At 38.3% G+C, this 21,321-nt stretch overlaps 1 protein-coding gene across 4 annotated transcripts in view; it reads left to right on the forward strand.

Annotated features, from left to right (window-relative positions):
* The window catches only part of Trim55 (tripartite motif containing 55), a 46,834-nt gene that overhangs the window by 23,389 nt on the left and 2,124 nt on the right, over nucleotides 1-21,321 (forward strand). Inside the window, exons 5-10 of one of the 4 annotated variants that reach the window (XM_013144119.3) lie at nucleotides 566-799; nucleotides 1,084-1,106; nucleotides 1,207-1,331; nucleotides 2,539-2,771; nucleotides 4,203-4,490; nucleotides 5,743-5,830. In XM_013144119.3, coding sequence (XP_012999573.1) covers nucleotides 566-799; nucleotides 1,084-1,106; nucleotides 1,207-1,331; nucleotides 2,539-2,771; nucleotides 4,203-4,490; nucleotides 5,743-5,830 — 991 coding nt within the window. The remainder of the gene's footprint in view (nucleotides 1-565; nucleotides 800-1,083; nucleotides 1,107-1,206; nucleotides 1,332-2,538; nucleotides 2,772-4,202; nucleotides 4,491-5,742; nucleotides 5,831-21,321) is intronic. The other 3 variants (XM_003480072.3, XM_013144120.2, XM_003480073.3) reach the window with 3 other exon arrangements.

The following is a 21,321-nucleotide window of genomic DNA, read 5'->3' on the forward strand; positions in this document are numbered from 1 at the left end:
ACAAACCAGGAAGTACCATAGGTCTTTGCTTACACACACACAAACACACACACACACACACACACACACACACACACACACGCACCACTCCAAAGGACATTACCTGTGTGCTATATATATCTCAAATAAATATAAAATAAAATCTGTTTGAATTTATATGAAATTCTCCATTTGTAACAAACAGAAGACTAAAAGATCATTGAACTACTCAGCAAATGTGATTGGTAGGTTTGTTGGGTTTGGTTTGGTTTAAGTCAGGGTCTCACTAATATAATTTATGCTATCCTTACACTCACTATGTAGCCCAGACTAGCTCACAGTGATCCTCCTGCCTCAGCCTCTTGAATGCTGGGATTGTGTGCCACCATACCCAGCAATTTTTAAATTATCTGAATATAACAATGGGTTATAATGGGTAACTGTGCCCAAGGAACACCTCAATGGAGAAGAATATATATATATATATATATATATATATATATATATTCTCTCAAAATATCTAAGTGATTTCTCCAAATAGACTTTCTCACTCGCATTTTCTAATTTGAGCTAACCCAACTAACAGGAATGCTGCAGAAAACAGAAGCAGGACCTTTGTGAGAAGTTTGATTACCTATATGGCATCCTGGAGGAAAGGAAGAATGAAATGACCCAAGCCATCACCCGAACACAAGAGGAAAAACTGGAACATGTCCGTGCTCTCATCAAAAAGTATTCCAATCATTTGGAGAATGTATCAAAGTTGGTTGAGTCAGGCATTCAGTTCATGGATGAGCCAGAAATGGCAGTGTTTCTGCAGGTAAGATTCGTTCTCAGCACCAAGGAAATAAACTCAAAAGGTGGGCACTGTGCATTAGTTCTCATTGCACTTTCATTATTTTACATACATTTCATTTTGCCATTTAAAACCGTCCTCTATTTGGCATTCCTTAAGTAGAAGAATGTTCTGATAAAACAGCAGTTACTTCTGACATTTAGTCACTAAGCTATGGGATTCTTAGGGTCAGCAAAGGAAAGAATAAAATCTCATCACTCCCTGTGGAAAAGAGTCTAAGTAAACCTATCTTCTGTTTGCTTTCACAGAATGCCAAAACTCTGTTACAAAAGTAAGTAATTTTTATTGCATGTGAAGATGCATATTTTCATTTTTACCCAAGGCCTATCGTATTTTAAACAGTGAAGCAAACAGCAACCTCTTTGTTGCAGAATTTCGGAAGCATCGAAGGCATTTCAGATGGAGAAAATAGAACACGGTTATGAAAACATGAACCACTTCACAGTCAACCTCAATAGAGAAGAAAAAATAATACGTGAAATTGATTTTTACAGAGGTTTGTTGTTCTCTTGACTATTTGGCTAAAACTGCAGGTGCGGGAGAACTGCAGAACAGTTGGGTGGGAGCAAAGTGGGGATTCAGAATCACCTCCAGGATGAATGTTGACAACTTTACAAGTTCATAATCCAATGTGAAGCTCAGTTTCATTTTAAGATTAGTTTGTAGAGAGTGCTTATTTAGCTTTGCACATTATAGGACCTATTTTAAGGCCATTATCAGGAATTTGACTCTGGATTGTCAAAAATTATAATTGATAGTGACTGTAACTCGACTTCAACCTTACACAAAGTGTCAGCCACTGTAATGTGAATTGTCAGGAGCAGGGTTAAGAATAAGATAAAAATAAAACACAGATGACATCTGGGCCCGAGAGGGTAGTATATCAATTTGATGAAATATTGAAGGACAAGAATAGTAATGAATCATAGAATAAGTCAAAATCCAGAAATAAGCCTAGGTATGTGTGATCTACACATTCCATGAGATAGAAATATCTACCAAACACTTGGCCCAGAAGTCCCACACATGAAAACTTATCCTGACAAATTAATTAAAAAAGAAAATAACTGTGGTCACCTTGACTCAGCTCATGTAGATGACAACACCCCTCAGCTAGCTCACTAACTGTGCTATGAGGTTGAATCAGCATCCACATATGTAATTTGAGAGGCAAATCTTCATAATGGGTCTATTTAAAAATTTATTTAGTATTGACTGTACTTAATGTCACTTGAGGGAATGTTAATGTCCAAGGATCAGAAAGAGAGTGATGCCATTAATTGTGGCAAAAGTTAATGTATTCACTGAAAAAAATGAAGTAAGAAATTGAAACAGGTGTGTGTTTTGTGAGATAAGCAGGTTGCATTTCCATTTCATTTGACTGAAAAAGTAAGTGACAATCCCAATGCCCTGTGGTAGCCCATGATAAAAATGTAAGCAGCTCCGGAGGGTGCACAGTGAGGGTGGGGCTTTGGGCTGGAAAGAAGAGCAAGGAGAATGATGATGGTTCCTTCACATTTCTCCTGTCCATGTTCACTAGAAACACAAGGCCCCAGCATGGCACACTGGGACCACTGTTAAGTGTCTATTGGAGAAGATTTCCTCAGCCCCAACCTTAACCTCAGCAATAGGCACTGGCCATTAACTTTTCCCACAGCTGACATGGTAGTTATAACTAGTTTAAAAACACCTTACCTTACTAGAAGATGAAGATGAAGAAGAAGGAGGAGAAGTAGGAGGAGAAAGAGAAGATGGAGAGGAAACCACAGAAGCGGAAGAGGTAGAAAATGTTCAAATAGAGTCATCAGGAGAAGATGAAAGTCCAGAAAAAACCTCAGAGCCCTCTCAGCTGACCTTGGAGCTCAAGGCTGCCCCAGTTTCCTCTCTGGAACCACCTTCAACCCTGCCACCTGCTGCAGATGCCCCAGTTACACAGGTAACCATTCAGAGGTTCCTTTCTACAGCCTGTGCCTCCTTTCTGAACACCCAAAACAATTTATTCTACCTTAAGAAAAGAATAACTGCATGCCAGACATTTGTGTGTGTGACAGACAGGACATTTCAGGACAGTCGGAATGTCAGAGAGAAAAGTCCCCTGGATGATTTAACAGATTGATTATTGTTATAACTGGTTGGTAAGACTTAATATCACTTTCTCACCAATAAAATATAGGCAATTTTTGTCTGGAGAGAGAGGCACAGAGAGCTGTCTATGAGACAGACAAAGATCTATTAATTCATAGACAGCTGCTGCTGTCATAGAAATTTAATCTGGCTTGTGTTGCTTAGTGAATACATATCTAGGATATGTGAGAAACAACATGTTGTGAAAAATAACATTATACCTTCAGAACTCTGAATTTGCTGTAGATAATAGAGGATGTACATAGAGAAGCCACACTTCTTTATGTTCCTGTGGCTTAGCCTAAAGTACAATTGTATCTTCCTTCAATGAGCAAGCAAATGAAGCCTGGTTTTCTTTTTGTAATCTAGTAAGACTGTGTATAATAGGATTTTTTTAAAACATGTTTTTGGAAATTGTATTCTTTCAGAGCTGTGCCTGATCCGCTAACCTTATGTTTATAGGATATCACTGTCCAGTTTTCAAGCTTTTATGCAGGCTTCATGACAACTCAACAAACAGAATCCAACCTGCTGAGTTTGCAGGAGCCGCAGTTCTGCAACTGCTCTTAGCTTGGATTGAAATCATCCAAAGAAACAAAAACCCAGAGCAAAAATCTAGAGATGGAGTTATATTCTATGCTCCTGTCTCCATAGGGAAACCAGGCTAAAATACTACTTATACTTCCTAGAATCTTGAAATTCTGTGTAGACTGCTTACAGGTTTTAAATTTTAAAAAGGGTAGTAATTGAAGAGGATTGGATTTGAAGTCAATCGCTGATTTTTAAAAAACCAGTTTGGAGGCTCACGTGCAGTGCCAAATAATTAACTCTGGTCAATACTTTGACCCTTCTTCCTTATCTGATATTTTATAAATGACTTGCACTTGAAACTTCTGCTTTCTATCTACCTTGTCTAGCAACTAGTAACAGACAATCACAGAAAAGAAGAGAGGGCACAGCCAGACGCCAGACACAGGGCACTGACATCGTTATTGTGCCCCTAGTACTTCCGGAGAGTGGGAAGACATTTAGGGAAGAAGTCCCTAAATCAGGCACTGATTTAGAACTCATCGTTTTCACACCCAAAGGGAACTAAAATCAACTACTTTTTTCTTTTCTTTTCTTTTCCCTTTGTTTCTTTTTTTTCTTTTTCTTTCTTTCTTTTCTTTTCTTTTCTTTTTTTTTTTTTTTTGTCCTTCTTTTTCTTCTTTTTCTTTTTGTTTTTGGATTTATCCTGATTAAGGGGGAGATTGTACTCACAGGCTCTCAGCAGAGCACGGAGTCTGAAACTCCAATTCCCGAAGCAGCGGAAACTGCGGATCCCTTGTTTTACCCTAGTTGGTATAAAGGCCAAACTCGGAAAGCCACCACCAACCCACTTTGCACCCCAGGGAGAGAAAGTTCGGGGCAAATAGGGTCTCCAGGTTCTGAGAATTCGAGTGTGCAGATGGCAGAAATGGCAGACGCTGCAGCCAGTGAGAGGGCAGCAGTGAGTGGTAAGGAAACTAGTTCACCTGCAGCTACTTCTCAGGTTAGTGTCCACGCTCTTGTGTCTGAATGCTTTCCCATGTCCCCTGCAGTCCTGCTGGAGTAGGCCACAGCAAGAGAGAAGCGCTTTCAAAGAGTTGAAAGAAACCGTGATCCTGGGGAAAAAACACAGAAACAACTCATCCTCCAATACTGGCTTGTTTTTTAAGCGTTCTGTCAAAAACAAAATCAAACAAATTTGACTTCACTCCATCCATTGGTGGTGACCTCACACCTGGCTTCCTAGGGGATAGGATGCAAGTGGGCCTGGGCCGTAGGCATGCTGCGGAAAGCTGCTTTGCCTGCAGTGACTGGCTGAGGCCGCTAGTTCTTTGTGCTGACCACCTGCTCTTACTCAGCCTTCCTTTTAACCCCCGTGGGCTTTTAAAGACTAATTTTCTGCTTCTGTTTCATTCCTAGCAGATCCCAAAGAGCATGTTTGAATTAGTTCTAGGTCTGCCCTTGGAAAATAATCTCAGATATCTGGGTTTTTCAGGAGTGTTCTGGAAATAGCTAGACAAAGATAGACTCGGCTTGGGTAAAACAGTGCTTCCCCAGCTTGGTTTCCTGGAAGCAAGACAACACAAGTTTTCCTTCACTGTTAAAGGGAATTCTTTATAATGCGTTTTATAATGAATGTTTGAAGTCTGCATCTTTTTCCTAATGCCTGAGTGAACACCTGCATGTCTCAGAATCCACAGAAGAAATCTTGCAGTTTCTTTATATGGAAGAATGTTCATGATCATTCCGACTCATGAGCATTGTGAAATGATGTGTGGGGTGTGAATGTTGGCCCAAAAAAAGCCTGTCAAAGAAGTATCCTCCAGTTCTGTGCTCCTAGGATAGCAAGCTTCGAAAAATGACTCTTTTTTCTGATTATACCTGCTCAAGTGGACCTCAGACTTCATGAGGTTATAAAAGGAAATGATTTGGGGAAAATTAAAAATAGCATGCTTTTTTGCAAGATGTTTATTTTCACAGATGCATAATGACAATAGTAAATGTTTGGTGTGAGGAAACCTTGGTTTTTAGGTTTAAAAAAGAAGTGGGTTGATTATTTCTAGAAAGATTATGGAAATTCTTATATATACTAGAAGTTGAGAAGGAAGAGCTATTTTCTGAAGACAGTACAGCAATTGCCCCATAAGGAACATGTAGTAGGTCTTCAACTGCAAACGAAAAATCCATCTAATTGATGTTGAAAAATAATTATTCATGATAAAAATCAGTGAAGCTTTCTTCTTGTTTTCTCACAGGAGTTAGCAATCTGCCTAGCACTTTTGGCTTTTCTTGTACTTCACTACATCTGGCGTCAGATTCAGTGCTTGATTTTTGCTTTAATGGGTAGGAAATATTTTCTTTTCCCTTGACTAACATTTCATGTAGTTTCTTCCATAATATTCCTCGTCTGTAGGCCCAGAGATGAACTTGTCCCCAAACTTTGAGGCTCTGTCATCTAAAACTGTGTTCACAGATAAAACTCAAGGCCTCAACTTCCTACAATACAGTCTTTGTGAGAAGAATTAGTCCATTGTCTGTTTCTGCATGGAAAGGAACTTTGACTCAAAACAGTGACTCTTGGGCAATTATTCAGCAATCCAGTAGAAGTGACTCTCTCCAGGATGGCCCCACAGGATCCTAGTAGCACGAGGTTTCCTGATCCTGTGAGAACTAAAGGCTCTTAGATTAAGGAAGAGTAGCAAAAGACGCATTCAGGAACAGGTAGGGTTATTATAAATTTAAGAGGAATATTTCTTCTTTTGCTTATCCACAAATGCTCAAGAGGTGGCTGGGCGATGGCTCTTAGGGACACTGTGCTAGAAAGTTCCTACATGGATGAGAAGTGGACTGGGTGACTTCTCGGTTCTCTGTGAACCCTCAGTCTCTGCAAGGTTTCTTCTGGGAAAAGAAGTCCCTGAGAGAAAGGTGCCCTTGGCACAACAACAACTGTTGGAGTGCATCCAGATGGCATCTGAATAAATACTGAATCAAAGATCAATGTGCCTTTATAGACAATAAGGAATTGAAACCAAGAATAAGCCAACAGTCCCTGCCTATTATTCCACATTTCACATAATCACTATTATGATGTTTGCTTTGGGGCTGACATACTACTCCTTGAACAATCTTTTGAATGTTTCCAGCTTCATTAATAGCATTTAAAAACTAAAAACAGGTTGGAGATTTAGCTCAGTGGCTCAAGTCCTAGCCTGGTAAGCACAAGGTTGTGAGTTTGATCCCTGGTACCAACAAAACAAAACAAAAAATTTTAAAAATAAAAAACTGCAAACAACATAGAGTATATATGATCCTACAGGCTTAAGACTTTGATCCCTGTACCCTTGGCTCAGAAGTAGTTCAGGGTCCCAACTACTGAAAGACCTCAGCTATTTCTGGCTCTTGACTTTTCCTGGGTTGAAAACGATTGTCCTGCAAGCTGCCATCAGAGAGTTCCTTTTCTGTTCATTTGTCATCTGCTCAGTAAACACAGCAGGATATTCACAGGCCCCTGCCATACCTGTAACTGTATAAGCAGGATCCATTCCCATGCCTAGTGGTCAGCTGGGAATCTGTATTCCTCAAATGTTCTGAGTGCCTAGCTCAGCTGGCTAACTCCTCCTCCTAAAATTATTTGTATAAAAAATAGTGGACATATTAGCCACAAACTCTGGGGAAGGAATACTGGGAAGAGAGAAAAACGCATGCTCTATTGGAAGCAGGACCTATTTTGGATCTGAATAATTGTCTGAAGAGTTCTATTTATATTCTGAGAAGTGAGTTTGGGGCTTTGTCACCCTACATTTATCTTTTTAATATTCTCTGAGGCTGCAGGAGGAGTGTCTTGTTTCATGACTGCCATCCAGTGAGCCCATGTCATGTATGTCTGTGTGATGAGACAAGGGTGAGGCAGGTGGTGGGGTAGGATGTGGTGCATTTGCATTGATTGATATTCAGTACTGAAAAGCGCTTTGCTTCTGTAATTAGTTCTCTGTTCAAGAAAGGGTATTTCATATAAACAATTAGCTTTCTTGTGATAGACTCCCAACCACTTTGATCCCTGAAATGTGATATGAACAGTCAATAGAGATCTCACCACAGTAGCACATTCTTGGCTTTTTTTTTTTTTTTTTTTTTTTTTTTTTTGCAGAGCTGATTCACCTTTGCCACCATAGAAGGCTGTTTACTAGATTAGTATTCATCCAGTGTAAGAGTAGACAGCTGGAATTTCACACTTCATCACTAGTCAAACCTTGCACATTTCAGATGTGACACAAGAGTTCTCTTGATTCACTGCTGGACTCATTCCTCTTTCCTAGATGTTCTCATGTCAGGGAGTGGTATTACCTGAGAAACTCAAAACCATCCCAGGCTAATATATGGATCTGCAAGCTCACATCAGCCCCCATCAGCTGAACTGCAAATCTTTTAAGAAGGCAAATGTTGTATATCCAGGTGCTTTCTTGAAGTCCATTCACCCCACAAAGCCTTCCCTTGACCTATGCACACAAGCAAATTATGTTTTAAAAACTTGCCACAGCAAAAACTGAATGTCAGTTCTTTCAGCCAGTGGTGGATGGAGTGTCTCCTTTTTGTTATATTAGAGAAATATTGTTGCCTTCTCCATCCTAATTGGGTAAGAAGAAAAATAATTTGTTAAACTTTGTATTCAGGTCTATGGTAAATTTAAATGTCAGAAAAGGTATTGATTCCCACTCATACTTTTACAGAATGCACTTTGAAACTTATTATTATCTCATTCATGCCAGAAAACTGTGCAGAGACCCCAAACATGAACTGGCCTTTATCTTCAGAATTACCCATTAAGTTTCTGCCCTTCTGGGACTATGCCTGTGGTATGCAATGCTGGTGCAAAGGAGAGTTTGGTAGAAATAACATTGGATGATGAGTTAACTTTTAAAGTTATTTTGAAGCACTGCTTTGTACCCAGTCAATCTCAGGAAAGAAGGAATAATGAAATGGGAGAAGGATGTTGTAAGTCAGGTTGACTGTAGGTTTGTTACTGTTTTCTATTGTTCTTGGTAGGTACCACAGACTACATAATTTCTAAATAATAGAGCTCTGCAATCAGGGATATCCAAGAGCATCGTGCTAGAGTCTGTTAAGGGACTTCTTGCTGCATTAAAACATGATGGAGGCATCACGGAGCAAGCGTGTTAGCTAGCATCTCTCTTCATCTTCTCTCCACACTCCCCAATATCCTGTCTGCTACTACTGGGGATTGATGTCTGAGCTACACCCCTAACTCTTTTTTTAAATTTTGAGACAATTAAATTGCTCAGGCTTGGTTTCAACTTGCAGTCTTACTTCAGCCTCCCAAAGTACTGAGATGACAGGCGTATGGCATCATCTTCCGTCTTTCCTCTTCTTATGAAGCCACTAATGCCATCATAGAAGTCCTACCTTCATAACTCCATCTAGTCCCAGTTTCCTGGACTGGGGAGTTAGCTCAAGGGCAAAGTGTTTGCTGGCAAGTGCAAGGTCGTGAGTTCAATCCATGGTACCAAAGGAGAGAGAGAGACAGAGAGAAACAGCAAGACAGAGACAGAGACTCATTGTTTAATCTCAGTTCCCTCCCAAAGTTCCCACTTCTAAATACCATTAACATACAAATTTTGTGATTAAATTTTCAATATGTGAACTTTTGAGAGGACACACTGAAATCAATAACTATCCCTGGGGAGCCATCTCTATGCTGACTCCTCATCTCGTATTCAATCTGCTTCCACCTAATGTCCCTTCTCTGCTTACAACATTTGCCTTCATGCCGCACCTGAGTGTTGGCACAGGGACTAATCCCACTCCTACCCACTCCCTGCAGACAACTGGGCATTTTAGTCACAATCTGTGTGGCAATTACACTAATATAGAGGTCAGAGCAACAGCAGTAAATGCCCCCTCCCTTCTCTCTTCCGTGGCATAGTGGCTTTGTGTGGAAGAATCCGTCAAAACCATTTAATGGGAGCTGTGCAGAGAAAAGGAGGGTAGAAATGTCTCCGTCCTTGGTGGGTTAAGTCAGCAGTTCCTCTGGCTGATACTTGAGCTGGACACAGCAGCTGCCTCAAGGCCAGAGAACACACCCCACGTCTCCCTTTAACACACATACACGCATACCAGCAAAAACCAAGTGCTTTGAAGATGGAGACTTTAACGTTGAAACCTTTGCGATTTCTTTATCTGTAATGAACTACAGTGCTTATATTTAATCAGAGCATGAAGTTGTAGTGGTAAAAGACACTAAAAATTTTATCAGATCATAGCTATTTATTGTTTCAAGAATAGAAGTCTGCTTCTCACGTTTCATTTTTCAAGACTGAAAATAACACTATCACAGGGCAGGGGGAAGATGAATGAAATTAGAAGAAAGAACTTTGGCTCTATCTCTGGCTCACATTGGGATTTTAATTTTTTGAGTCTCAGATTTCTTCCCAGGAAATGAAGGCACTGCTTGCTGAATAGGTTAATCTATATACACAAAATTTGATACTATGTAATGTAGTACTATGAATCTTATAACTTGTTTCAAGGTGTTTAATGAAGAGGGTTATGGGTTTAGGCCTGACACCAGTTATGCTGAGTAACAATAATAACAATAGATTCCCAGAAAATAGTCTACTGCATTTGCCAAATTATAACTTTTGTCTTGAAGCTCTTACGGAAACCCTATTTACCATACTGATTTTCAAATATCCTTCTAAACACCCATTTAGCTTAACATTTTTCTGGTTGATCTTACCTCCTTTAGATGCCATAAACTTCATAAAATCTGTGATGATTCACCCTGAACCCTATCTAACGGTCCTTATAGACTTAATTGCCTGACCAGGTAAACATAAAATTTACTGCAGTCGAGGCAGGCACTTAATGTTAGACAGAGGAAGTGAAAGGTGATTCTTAAAGTCAGCATTATTGAAGTATACATACACTAAAAATGTACCCATTTCATGTGCACAGTTCAGTGGGTTTTGACAACTTTGTAGCATTGTGTAGCTACCGTTACGTTTAAGATACAGCATATTTCCATCACCCGTATAATTCCTGTGTGCCTTTACAATGATGGCTTCCCTGGATCCCAGTCTGTGACAACCACGCTGATACATTTGCTTATTATTATAATTTTGGCAGTCCTGGATCAGGTGAATAAAAACATAGAGTGTGTAGACTGTTATGGCTGAATTTTCACTTAGAATAATGCTTCTGAGATTCATTTACTGTGTCGCATATCTCAGCATCTCAATTTTTTCTCCTGAGTAATATTCCGCTGTATAGATATTTTTACCAAAATTTAATAACCTACTTATCATTTGATGGATGTTTGTGTTCTTAGCAGTTTTGTTTATAATAAATAAAGCTGCTATGAATATTCACATATGGACCTTTGAGCAAATATATTTTCATTTCTTTTGGATAAATGCATAGGAATGGAATTGCTGAATTCTATAGTAAGTAGTTAAATGTATCTCTTCATAATTTTAATTTGCACTTTTCTACTAATTAATGTTTAGCATCTTCTCATGTTTTTATTAGTCATTTTTATGTTTTATTTGGCAAAATATCTGTTCATATCTTTTATCCACTTTTTATTAAATTGTTTGCCTCTTATAGAGAAGTTCTTTATGTGTACTGGATAATATTCCCTTATCAAAATAGATGTTTTGCAAATATTTTCTCCAGGTCTGTGGCTTGCCTTTCTTTTTCCATAGTAGTGTATTTTGAAAGTAAATATTTTTAGTCTTACATACATATTACATTCACATTACATATTGTTATCTTGAAGTCCAATTTATCCATTTTTCTTTATTATGTATACTTTTTTGAATTCTATTTAGAAATCTTTTCATAATGCAAAGCTCAAAGGTCCACTCCCATGGTTTCTTCCATGGTATTTTATAGTTTTGGCTTCTAAACTAGATCTTAGATCATTTTATTAATTTTTCTATATATGAAGTAAGGATCAAGTTTTAATATTTCACTATTTTGTTTTTCTTACAAATATCCACTTGTCCCATCAAGAAATTGTACTTTTCTTTCTTGAAATACCATTGTTTCCCTTTGGAAATTCTATTTACCATATATGTGTGGGACTATTTCTAGACTGTTTTGTGCCATTGACCTGCATATTTTCTCCCCACTGATGCCATACTGTCTTGATTATTCTAGTTTTATATAAGTCTCCCAATAAGATAAGTCCTACAACCTTGATCTTGCCTGAAAATTGTTTTGACTCTTTGTTGGTTTTACAATATTTTTAAAGAATCAGCTTTTAGTTGTACGGTTTTCTCTACCATACAACTCTACCAGCTAATATTTCTCTCTATTAGTTTATCTGTTTTAATCAAGTTTTGCTTTTTTATTATTTTCTTCTTTATGCTTACTCTGTGTTTAATTTTCTTTTCTCTGGTATTTAGGGTAAAAATTTGAATTATTGATTTGAGATCATTTTATTTTCTAATACAGGCATTTAACGCCGTGTTTTTTAGTAACAGTTTTAGCTCAATCCCACAAGTTTTGATATGCTGTTTTCATTTTTATTTACATTTCATTCAAAATATTTTCTAATTTACTGTGGTTTCTGCTGTGACTCACAGGTTTTGTAGGTGAGTGATATTTAAGTTCTAGATATTTGGGCATTTTCTAAATCTTCTGTTTGATTTTTGGTATATTTTTATTGGGGAGAGAAAATATACTTAAATGTTCCAAATCCATTTATGCCTGTAGGTGTTATTGTATGACTCAGAAATTATCTACCCTAGTGAATATTCCATATGCACCTGAAAACACAAGTATTTGGAGTTGCTGGGTAGAATGTTCCATAAATCTTAATTAAATCAGTTACATGATGGTGCAGTGCAAGACTTCTCTACTCATACTGATACTCTGTTACCAATTACTGAGAGGAATTTTGATATCTTAGATTATAACTTTGGATTTATTCATTGTTTTCCTTGCAATCACATCAGTTTTTTTCTCATATTTTAAAAGTCCTGTAGTCACATCCATATTTTGCTTTGCTATACCTTCTTGAAGAATTGATCCCAAGATAAGCGTTTCTTAAAGCAAAACTTATTATCTATCTCTCTTCTTCTTGTTCCTGCATGAATGGATCAGTATAGAGAGGGTTCTTGTTAATGTACACAGATGCCAGCTTTGAAAATAGCTTTAAAATGGGGGTGGAGAATGACAATTCTTAAGGCAGGCCACAGGAAGGCTTTATGGCTGGTATCGACAATCCTGCCTTCTCATCTTCTCTCAGCCATACGCAGGGCCAACCATGGCAAGGATGGTTGAGATGCGTGAACATTACAGTCTGATGATGCCTTGTTATTGCTCTGTGGGGCAGTTTTGTTTTGATGGTCATTGCTTTCTGAGCTAATATTTCTGTACATCTTCATGACATACCTAGCTTGTGCTCTATCCTGTTCAAATTTCCTACAAAATCGCAAAGGCCACTCTGTCATGGGCCAGTGAATTCTAGCACCAGGTTTGTTCTGTTTTCCAGGAAGGTCCAGCCCAAGTGTCAACAATATGCCAGTGGCCTTTCTCCTGCCCGCATTGTCCCCAGTTCCTTTCTGTCTAGTGTATCATTAGGTCAGATAGAGTCTGAGAAACACTGCAATTCTCCACACTTTAAGATTGGCTCTACACTCTAAAAATGTAATAACAAGTGACTTCTTATGACAGAAGCAGTGGGGAAATTGTCACCAAAGAAGCTGAGCCTGTGGCAGTCTCATTTCTCACCAGCTTCTGTAGTTGTTGTCTTGTGTTGTCCTGAAATATTTTTCCCTTCTTAAAGACCAGTTTATTTTCTAGACTCACAGAAACCCATATGTATGCCCCAGACCTGAACTCTTACTAAATTTACTATCACCCAAGATTCATTCCTCTTGAAAATATTCATATTTTCCTAAGCCAGTATAAATAGTGAGCCAATGCTAGAAGATATATTTGGGCATGTTGGCATACAACTTTAATCCCTGCACACCAGGAGGCTGAGGCAAGAGGACTACTTCAAGCCTAGTCTGGGTACAATATTGACCTCACACAAAAATAAATAAATAAAAAGAATTAGCCAGTACATTGCCCTCTATCTCCACTTGGCAAAGCACACAAAAAGATAAAAATGATTTTCATGAGAATGACCTTTGACACCAAATCTTACATTCTGATTTTCAACACAAACATTTACTCTAGCTCCCACCAGAGAGTTAGGGGTGAGAGATGTCAGAAGCTAGAAAGCTAGGAATCTTCTTTTCTGAGCAAAATTAATTTTACAGGGAATTAAAGAACTTTTATTTCAGAACATTAAAAAAAGAAAACTAAGAACCTAATTTCCCATGAGTGTCACCATAAGTCCTATGTTCTCTGAAATGATCAATTTAATTTTCCAAAACAAACTGAAATGAATGAAAATTTAACTGTTTCTCTAAATTTAATTGAAGGATACAGGTGTCAAATTATTTCCAAACAGAAGTCTCTACTGAGAGCAATTTCTAATGTGTTACAAACTGGGAGTGTCAAGCTTTTGAATCACTGCTATGTCACAAATCTTGGCTAAAATTTCAACTTGATAAAGTGGAGAGAACTGATTAGTGCTCAGGACTATCTGACTGCTTAATATTGTCATGACTTGATAATCATGAAACTTAATAGGAAGTGATAAGAGTGAGATGCAGGCATTTTTATACAGAAGAAAAGTATGTGAGAGCAAGTAAGGTTTTTCTGAGAGAGTAAATTTTAATGAGGCCATTTTATTAACATTGTTGATAGTTTTGCTCTTTTGTCCTAGAATTGCAATTTTATTTTCTGGGATTTTTTTTCCCTTGCTGGGAATCTGACTTCCTAAACACTGTCAATTTGATGGTTTTACTAAAACCAGGATGAGAAATGTCACTTAAGAGGAGCCTAGGAAAGGTAAGTCCACTTGAAGTAGGCAGTGTCATATGAACCGTATACAGCAGTGCAATGAACTTTGGAGCCTACAAGTGACACAATTCCATCGAGAAAGCACATCTCTTGTTATGACAGAGCTATCTGAGTTTTATTTCTTGTGCTTCTCGTTTATTTTTTGACCTAACCTCCCAACCCTTGTTAGTATTGTGCATCTCTGTGGGTTTTTGCTGTCTTTGTGTATCTCAGTGATTTCTAGGAGATGCCTTTTACCCTAGCGAAGATTTATCAACCATTGTGTTCACACATCTGAAGAACCAGTGGCGCATGGCTGAGGCTGGAACTAATGTGTATTCATTGCTTCATCATATACAGTCTTTTACAAAGATTCTCTCATTTAAGCTTCACGTCAATCCTGCATACACTAGGAACTATGATGTTTCCCATTTATTATGAAGGAAAATGAGGATCTAGCACAAGCCCCACTCAGGATTACAGAGTCGCTGGCAACTTGCTGCCTCTTGATGCTTGTCCACTGTGGCCTTCACCGCTTTCCAGGAGGTGGCTGTGTTTCACAAATAAAAGCAAACCAGAACTTTAGAAGTTCAGGCCGTATGCTTAGCTTTTCTCTTTGGATTGTGGAACTACGTTAACAATTCTCAGCATTCCATCCTCGGAGTTGCCTTGAGCAAGTCCTCAAGTGTTCTGAGTCTAAGCTTTCTCATTTATAAATTGGTCAGAACAATTCTACTGACCTTCTATGATTTTTGAGAACCTACTTTGGCCTGCTCGTCTAACACAAGGTAAAGGAGCCCTTATCTGTGATGAATTAAGGATTTAATTCTTTGTAATAAAGTTATCTTCTAAGAAAGAGTAAGAACACATATAGACTCACTATAGAACTTAGCTGATCCTATTTTCAGATCCGTATCTGAGAGGAATGTTAGATTTAAGTTCTTGCCAGGCTGTATCAACTTCCATAACTTTCTGCCATCCTGACCTTGTCTATTCCTAGATACCATGTTGGACGCAAGCTAAAAAGAGTACAATCTGCCATCCTTTTCCAGGTTAAGAAAGCATGATTGAGTGAGTTAAATTTCTTCTCATTTGATTGGACTCAGGAAATTGCCCTGGTTTCTGATCCTCCCTTAACAAAAAGGAAGCAGTCAATGACAAGCCTTCAAATCAACTCCCTTCCCCATTCTTTCCATACCACACTGTGAGTGGCTGACAATACTACCAAAAAAAGAATATTCTTATTGTTTTTCTTCCAGAGTTCTTTTGAGGATTCCCTTCTTTCCCTATCCTTCATGAAGACTATGCTGCATTTTCCCCAGCTCTGTCTTTCTATCCTAGTATGAGTGGCTGACTCTGCCCCAAGCAGAAATGTCTGCTTTCCTACAAAGAATGTGCTTGTGAGAGCCAACCAGCCTACCTGAGTTTGCAAGGCTTAGCCCTTGCTGGGAGCCACAGATCATGCCTCAGTTACTTTCTCACCATAGATATGTGGCTTAGGTTCTTGACTGCACTCTCTTTCCAGTCAAGAATTACAATGCTTAAACTGTCCAAGAATATGAGGTTAAGAAGTGCTATTAGGGAAGCAGGCCAAGGCTTGGGTTTGTTCTTCCTGAACAAACGTTCTAAACATGACCACAGGATTCCTACTCACACCCATTTCATCTGGCTATGATTCTCTGACCCAGCCTAGCAGGTGTAGTGCGAATGCTAGGTAACTGCCTGCTTGTCAGTCCTACTTTTTTGTCTGTGTTCCTTAAGGGCAAGTTGATTTTGTTATCCATGGACAAGGGTTCTCTTGAATTTACCAAGAAAGATTGGCATTTGGATGCTATGGTAACTGGACTTTATGTCAGGTTGAATTTCTCATTGGTATCTAATGAAGCACTCAAAGATTGAGAAAATGGTAGCAAACGTGAGGGCCTAGACACAGATTTCCTCACTTTCTTCATATACAGTCAATAGCCTGGCATCATTCATCTCTCAGGACAAGGAACAAGGAATAGACATTTCAAGGTAAAGCGCTATCTGGCAGGGGTATATATTAAGCCTTTGTCATCCATTAATGTCTTAATTGTAATACGTTTTGTCAAATTGATTACTATCACTTGTATAACCCTGTGACTAGATGAAGGTCAGGGATGATGTGGAAAATGGTCACTTAGAGATGAGTAGATGCTTGCATGCCCTGAATGTCCTGGGAAGCTTAGAAGAGTCTAAAAGGCACTGGTTCCTAATGAAAATGAGTGAACTTTTCTATTTTGGACCAGCTAAAAAGATGCCCCTTGTAAGTGTAGCTTGAGCCAGAGTGAATTTCAGGAATATATCTATTTAGTTTTGGTCAGCCAATGGATCAAATGGGCCTAGATGTATTTAGGTAAAGAGAACTGCTACATTAACCCTCAGAGCAAAGCAACTGCTCACTAGTCATATTCCTAGTGCCTAGCACCCAGGAACTCATCTGCTCTTAAGTAACTTTCAAGGCAGTTTCATTCTTTTATTAAGAATCTTACCCTGAGGCTTACTTTAGTCTTTTTTTTTTTTCAGTACTGTAGATTGAACTCATGATCTTGAGCCTTCCAGGCAGGTGCTGTACCACTGAGTTATATCCCCAGCCCTTAGGTTGTTTTTTTAATTCATCATGTTTAGCATAAAACTCAAGCCAAAGACTCCATCGGAAATATTTGGGTTTTTTTCTTTGATACTTTCCTAATAAAAAATAATCTTCTAATAAAAGCTACAGACCAGGACTGGGAGTGTACCTCAGTGGTGGAGCATTTGCTTAACATGTAAAAAGCCATAGATTTGATCATCTGTGCACACTTGTGAGTATGGAAACTTGTATGCCTTTAGGGCTAATGAAGTAATAACATGAAAAGCAGATCACATAACAGAAACATGTTGAAGAAACATAAATTCAAGATATAATTTACTTCTCTTTAATTCTATCCTGAGCACAGCTACTATACAAGTAAGGTGATACATGGCCGCTAAAACTACCCTTGTAGCATGCAGGTAAAAGAGAGTAGCAGATACAACAGGAGCAGAGAAGGAGCATCCCCAGCACAAGGAACAGTGCTGCTCAGCCCTCCGTGAAAATCAGTAAATTTCTGCTTTGTTCAGAAAAACTACATCCAGCTTTTAGTGTGAAGTTGTCTGATTTTTTTTTTAAAAAATGTATTGTGGTGCTGGATGTTTTGGTGCATGCCTATAATCCCAGCTATACAGGAGGCTGAGGCAAGAGGGTCACAAGTTTCAGATCAGCCTGAGCAGCTTATGTAAAGCTCTGTTGCAAAATTAAAATATAAAAGGGACTGGGGACATAGCTAAGAACTCCTGGGTTTAATTCTGAGTATTTAAAAAATAAATTATTGTGGTAAAAATTCATACAACATAGTATCTCTCATCCTAACCATTTCTAAATTTACTGATCATTAATATTATCTATATTCACACTTTATAATCAATCTCTGGAATTTGTCATCTTGCAAAACTGAATCTCTTACCCATTAGACAAAAACATCCTGAGTCCCCCCTCTTCTTGTCCTGTCACCCACCATCTGTTTTCTGTTTCTATAAATCTAACTACCCTGCATACTTCACAAAGTACAGTCATACAATCTTTGTTCTTTTGTATCTGGCTTATTTTACTTTACAGAAGGCCCTTAAGGTTTATCCATGTTCTAACACATGTTAGAATTTTCTCCCTTTTTAAGTCAGAGCAATACTTCATTGCATGCACATACCACATTTGACTTATTTATCCACTCCATTAATGGACTTCTACTTCTTGGCTATTGTATATAATGTTGCTATGAATATAGGTGTGCAAACATCCATACAAATTCTTACTTCTGAGCCTTTTGGTATATATTCAAAAGTGAAATCTTACCCTGGTGTAGTGGTGCATACCTGTAATCCCAGCACTCAGGAGCCTGAGGCAGGAGAATTGCCACGAGTTCAAGACCAGCCTGGGCTACATTGTGAGTTCAGGGGCAGCCTGAACCACACAGTGAGTCCTTGTCTCGGAAAAAAAAAAAAAAAGAAAGAAAGAAAGAAAAAAGTGAAATTTTGTTTAATTTTTTTGAGGAAAGTTCATACTATATTTCATACTGGCTACACTATTTTACATCCCCACCAACAGTGTACAAGATTTCTTATTTCTCCACACCAACCCTCCTGATCTTTCAACGTTTGCAACTAAGTCATGAATTTTTTTCAAAATACTGTACAGTCACACAGCCCAGGCCATGTGAGCACTGTCTGTCATCTGGAACTTTCCTGCACACAAAGTCTGATATTCACTGGCCTCTGGCAGGATGCACCCTCCTTAACCCTCGACAGCAAAGAACAAGTCTAGATGACAAACTTGTCATGCGACTCTGGGTGCAACACCTCACCTTGCTCTGTTTTTCTGCAGAGTGAAACAATGACCTAGTACTGTAAGCTAATGTTCATTTTTCCTCTCAGAGCACATATGATAGTGACACTTAAAAAAATACAGGAAAATAAAAAATTCTGTGTTCCTGAGTCTAGTTTATGAAGACCAAAACCCTTAGTCAAATTTGTTAAGAAAAATTAATTTTTCTCTAAGAAAAAGTATGACAATGCGTCCTGCTGTCCTTTTATGAATCTTAACTGAATTTAGTCTGTGGAGCTAAAACAGGAAAAATGCAGCCTCCTTCCTGGTTTCCCTTCCTCTTTAACTTTATGACTAAACATTATACACGTCAATTTATCTATAGTCCTATAGTCATGGAGCAGTGTTAAGTTGTGGCTGAGTGTTTGCTTGTTTTGTCACCTGAGTGAAAATGCGTAAATTTTAGAGATAATATAAGAATATCATGACACTTTTTTATCTGTGTAAAGTAAACTGGAATGCAGGGAATCTTCGGAGCAAGTAGAGGAAATCAGTGCCTTGCTCTGCTTTGTGAGACGCCAATCTTACCAAGAAATAACCCCTCCTATTAAAAAGGAGAGCCAGCTTTTCAAAACCTTTTTGAGGGAATGCACATAAACAATTCCATTTGGAGAAGGTAAAAAGAAGGATGTCTTCTTTTCATGTGCTGGATTGTGGCTACAAAAAGAGGTGGTAAACATTTAACTAGTCCTTCCTTTATGAGATACTCATATAAAAGGTTAGGGATACACTGAACAATACCATAAATGATCATTATTACAACACCTAATGCATTACATCACATAAATTTTGTCTAATCTTGGAAAGATGAGGTTGCAGATCTGACTTTTTTCCTTACTGTGGGTTATTGCTGGTTATATTCCATCATAAACATCCCCAAGTAATTCTGCATTGCAGAAAAGCCTTTTCACTGCAATCAGCATAAAAGAGGATGTAGTAAGAAATGAGAGAGAGAGACAGAGACAGACACAGACACAGACACAGACACAGACACAGACACAGAGACACAGAGAGAGAAACAGAGAAGGGGGAACAAGTAAGAGGATGGACAGAAGGATTTAATATAACAGGTGTGTGTGAAGTGCTTCGTGTGTATATTTTCTTCAGTTCTTACAATGCCTTGATAAGGTAGGATCTCATTTCTATTTTTGCAGAAAAGAAAACTAAGGATCAGAGAGATTAAGTAACTTATCCAAGTCACACAGTTACCAAGTAGTATGAGTTCAGCCACTTTGCACAAAACTTTCTTGCTGAGGTCTTGACAAACCCTTAACATATTTAAATAAGAACTAAGAGGTGATTTGAGCATATGAAGAGACTCTGGATAATCTCTTCTTGGCACCCTCTCTGGCACTGACCTTTCTTCTCTGAGAAACAGCAGAAATCCATGCTGTTTAGAAGAAAATCTAACAATTGCCTTGAAACATGGGGGTGTAAGAACAGTAAACCAGAACTGTTTAATCCCAAATTTTAAAAGCTACAGGGTAACAACAGTTATAATATTTTAAACAAAAGATAGATTTAATCTCTGGTACAGAAAAGCACAAACATATACAAATTCCAAAAGCAGTCCCAAATGACTGATGAGCCACCAGCCACACTTTCAAAGGTTTATATACTTCTGACAATTACAAAAAAAAACACATTGTGTTACTAATTTCACCTTTTGAATATTCCAGCAAAGCTATTATAGAAGTTTCCTCTGGAATAAAAATTGCCCTCCAAGAGAAAAGTCTACGAAATGGAACCTGATCTCTTTGTTCTGATAGAATTCACCATTCCCTTTTTCAGACAAGTTAGGAAAAAGTCTTTTACATATTACTGATAGGTCCCAAATTGTTACATTGTTTGGTTTGCTTTAGGTCAGTTCAGTTCAGTTTGGTTTTTAGGATCAGTGAAGGTAAAGTGAATCTGATGGAAAAGAGTCTGACATGTATAAATGGGCCCAGGATTCTGTAGGATGATGCTCATCGCACATCAGTTTCAGCAGTGTTGAGATATTTAACCCATGTCCAACGATATCTAGTGAACTTCCTTTTTAAAAGTCCAGTATCACTTGATATCTCAGCTATTTCTTCATGTAAAACTACATGCTTCATTCTTGTTCACCTGTGACAAATTTTAATTTCCTGGCTGTCCTTAATTTAGTATCATAATGCAATCTGATAATACAACAGATAATTCCAAAGCCATAAAGACGGGATAATTTTACCTGATTTTTGAAACTTACCCCCATAACATCTATCTCTAGGGTAAAATCTGGTCAAGAACAAACAAGGCACTCACTATTCTCTCCTAACTACTTTGAGTAGCAGTAAAACAATGTGCTTACCTAGAAATCTGCTTTGCCTGTGCCAGGTAACTTCCATTCATACAGGAGCTTCATAAAACTCAGACTCACCCCAGGCTTTGGAGCTGAATGCATGTGGTAATTCATTGCTTTGAAATCAGTGGCATTCCAATCTGGTGGGACAGTTTTGCCAGTACAGCATCA

Source organism: Cavia porcellus, unplaced genomic scaffold (genome assembly GCF_034190915.1).
Source record: "Cavia porcellus strain 051 isolate PalLab524CR breed Dunkin Hartley unplaced genomic scaffold, mCavPor4.1 scaffold_10, whole genome shotgun sequence".
Taxonomy (NCBI): domain Eukaryota; kingdom Metazoa; phylum Chordata; class Mammalia; order Rodentia; family Caviidae; genus Cavia; species Cavia porcellus.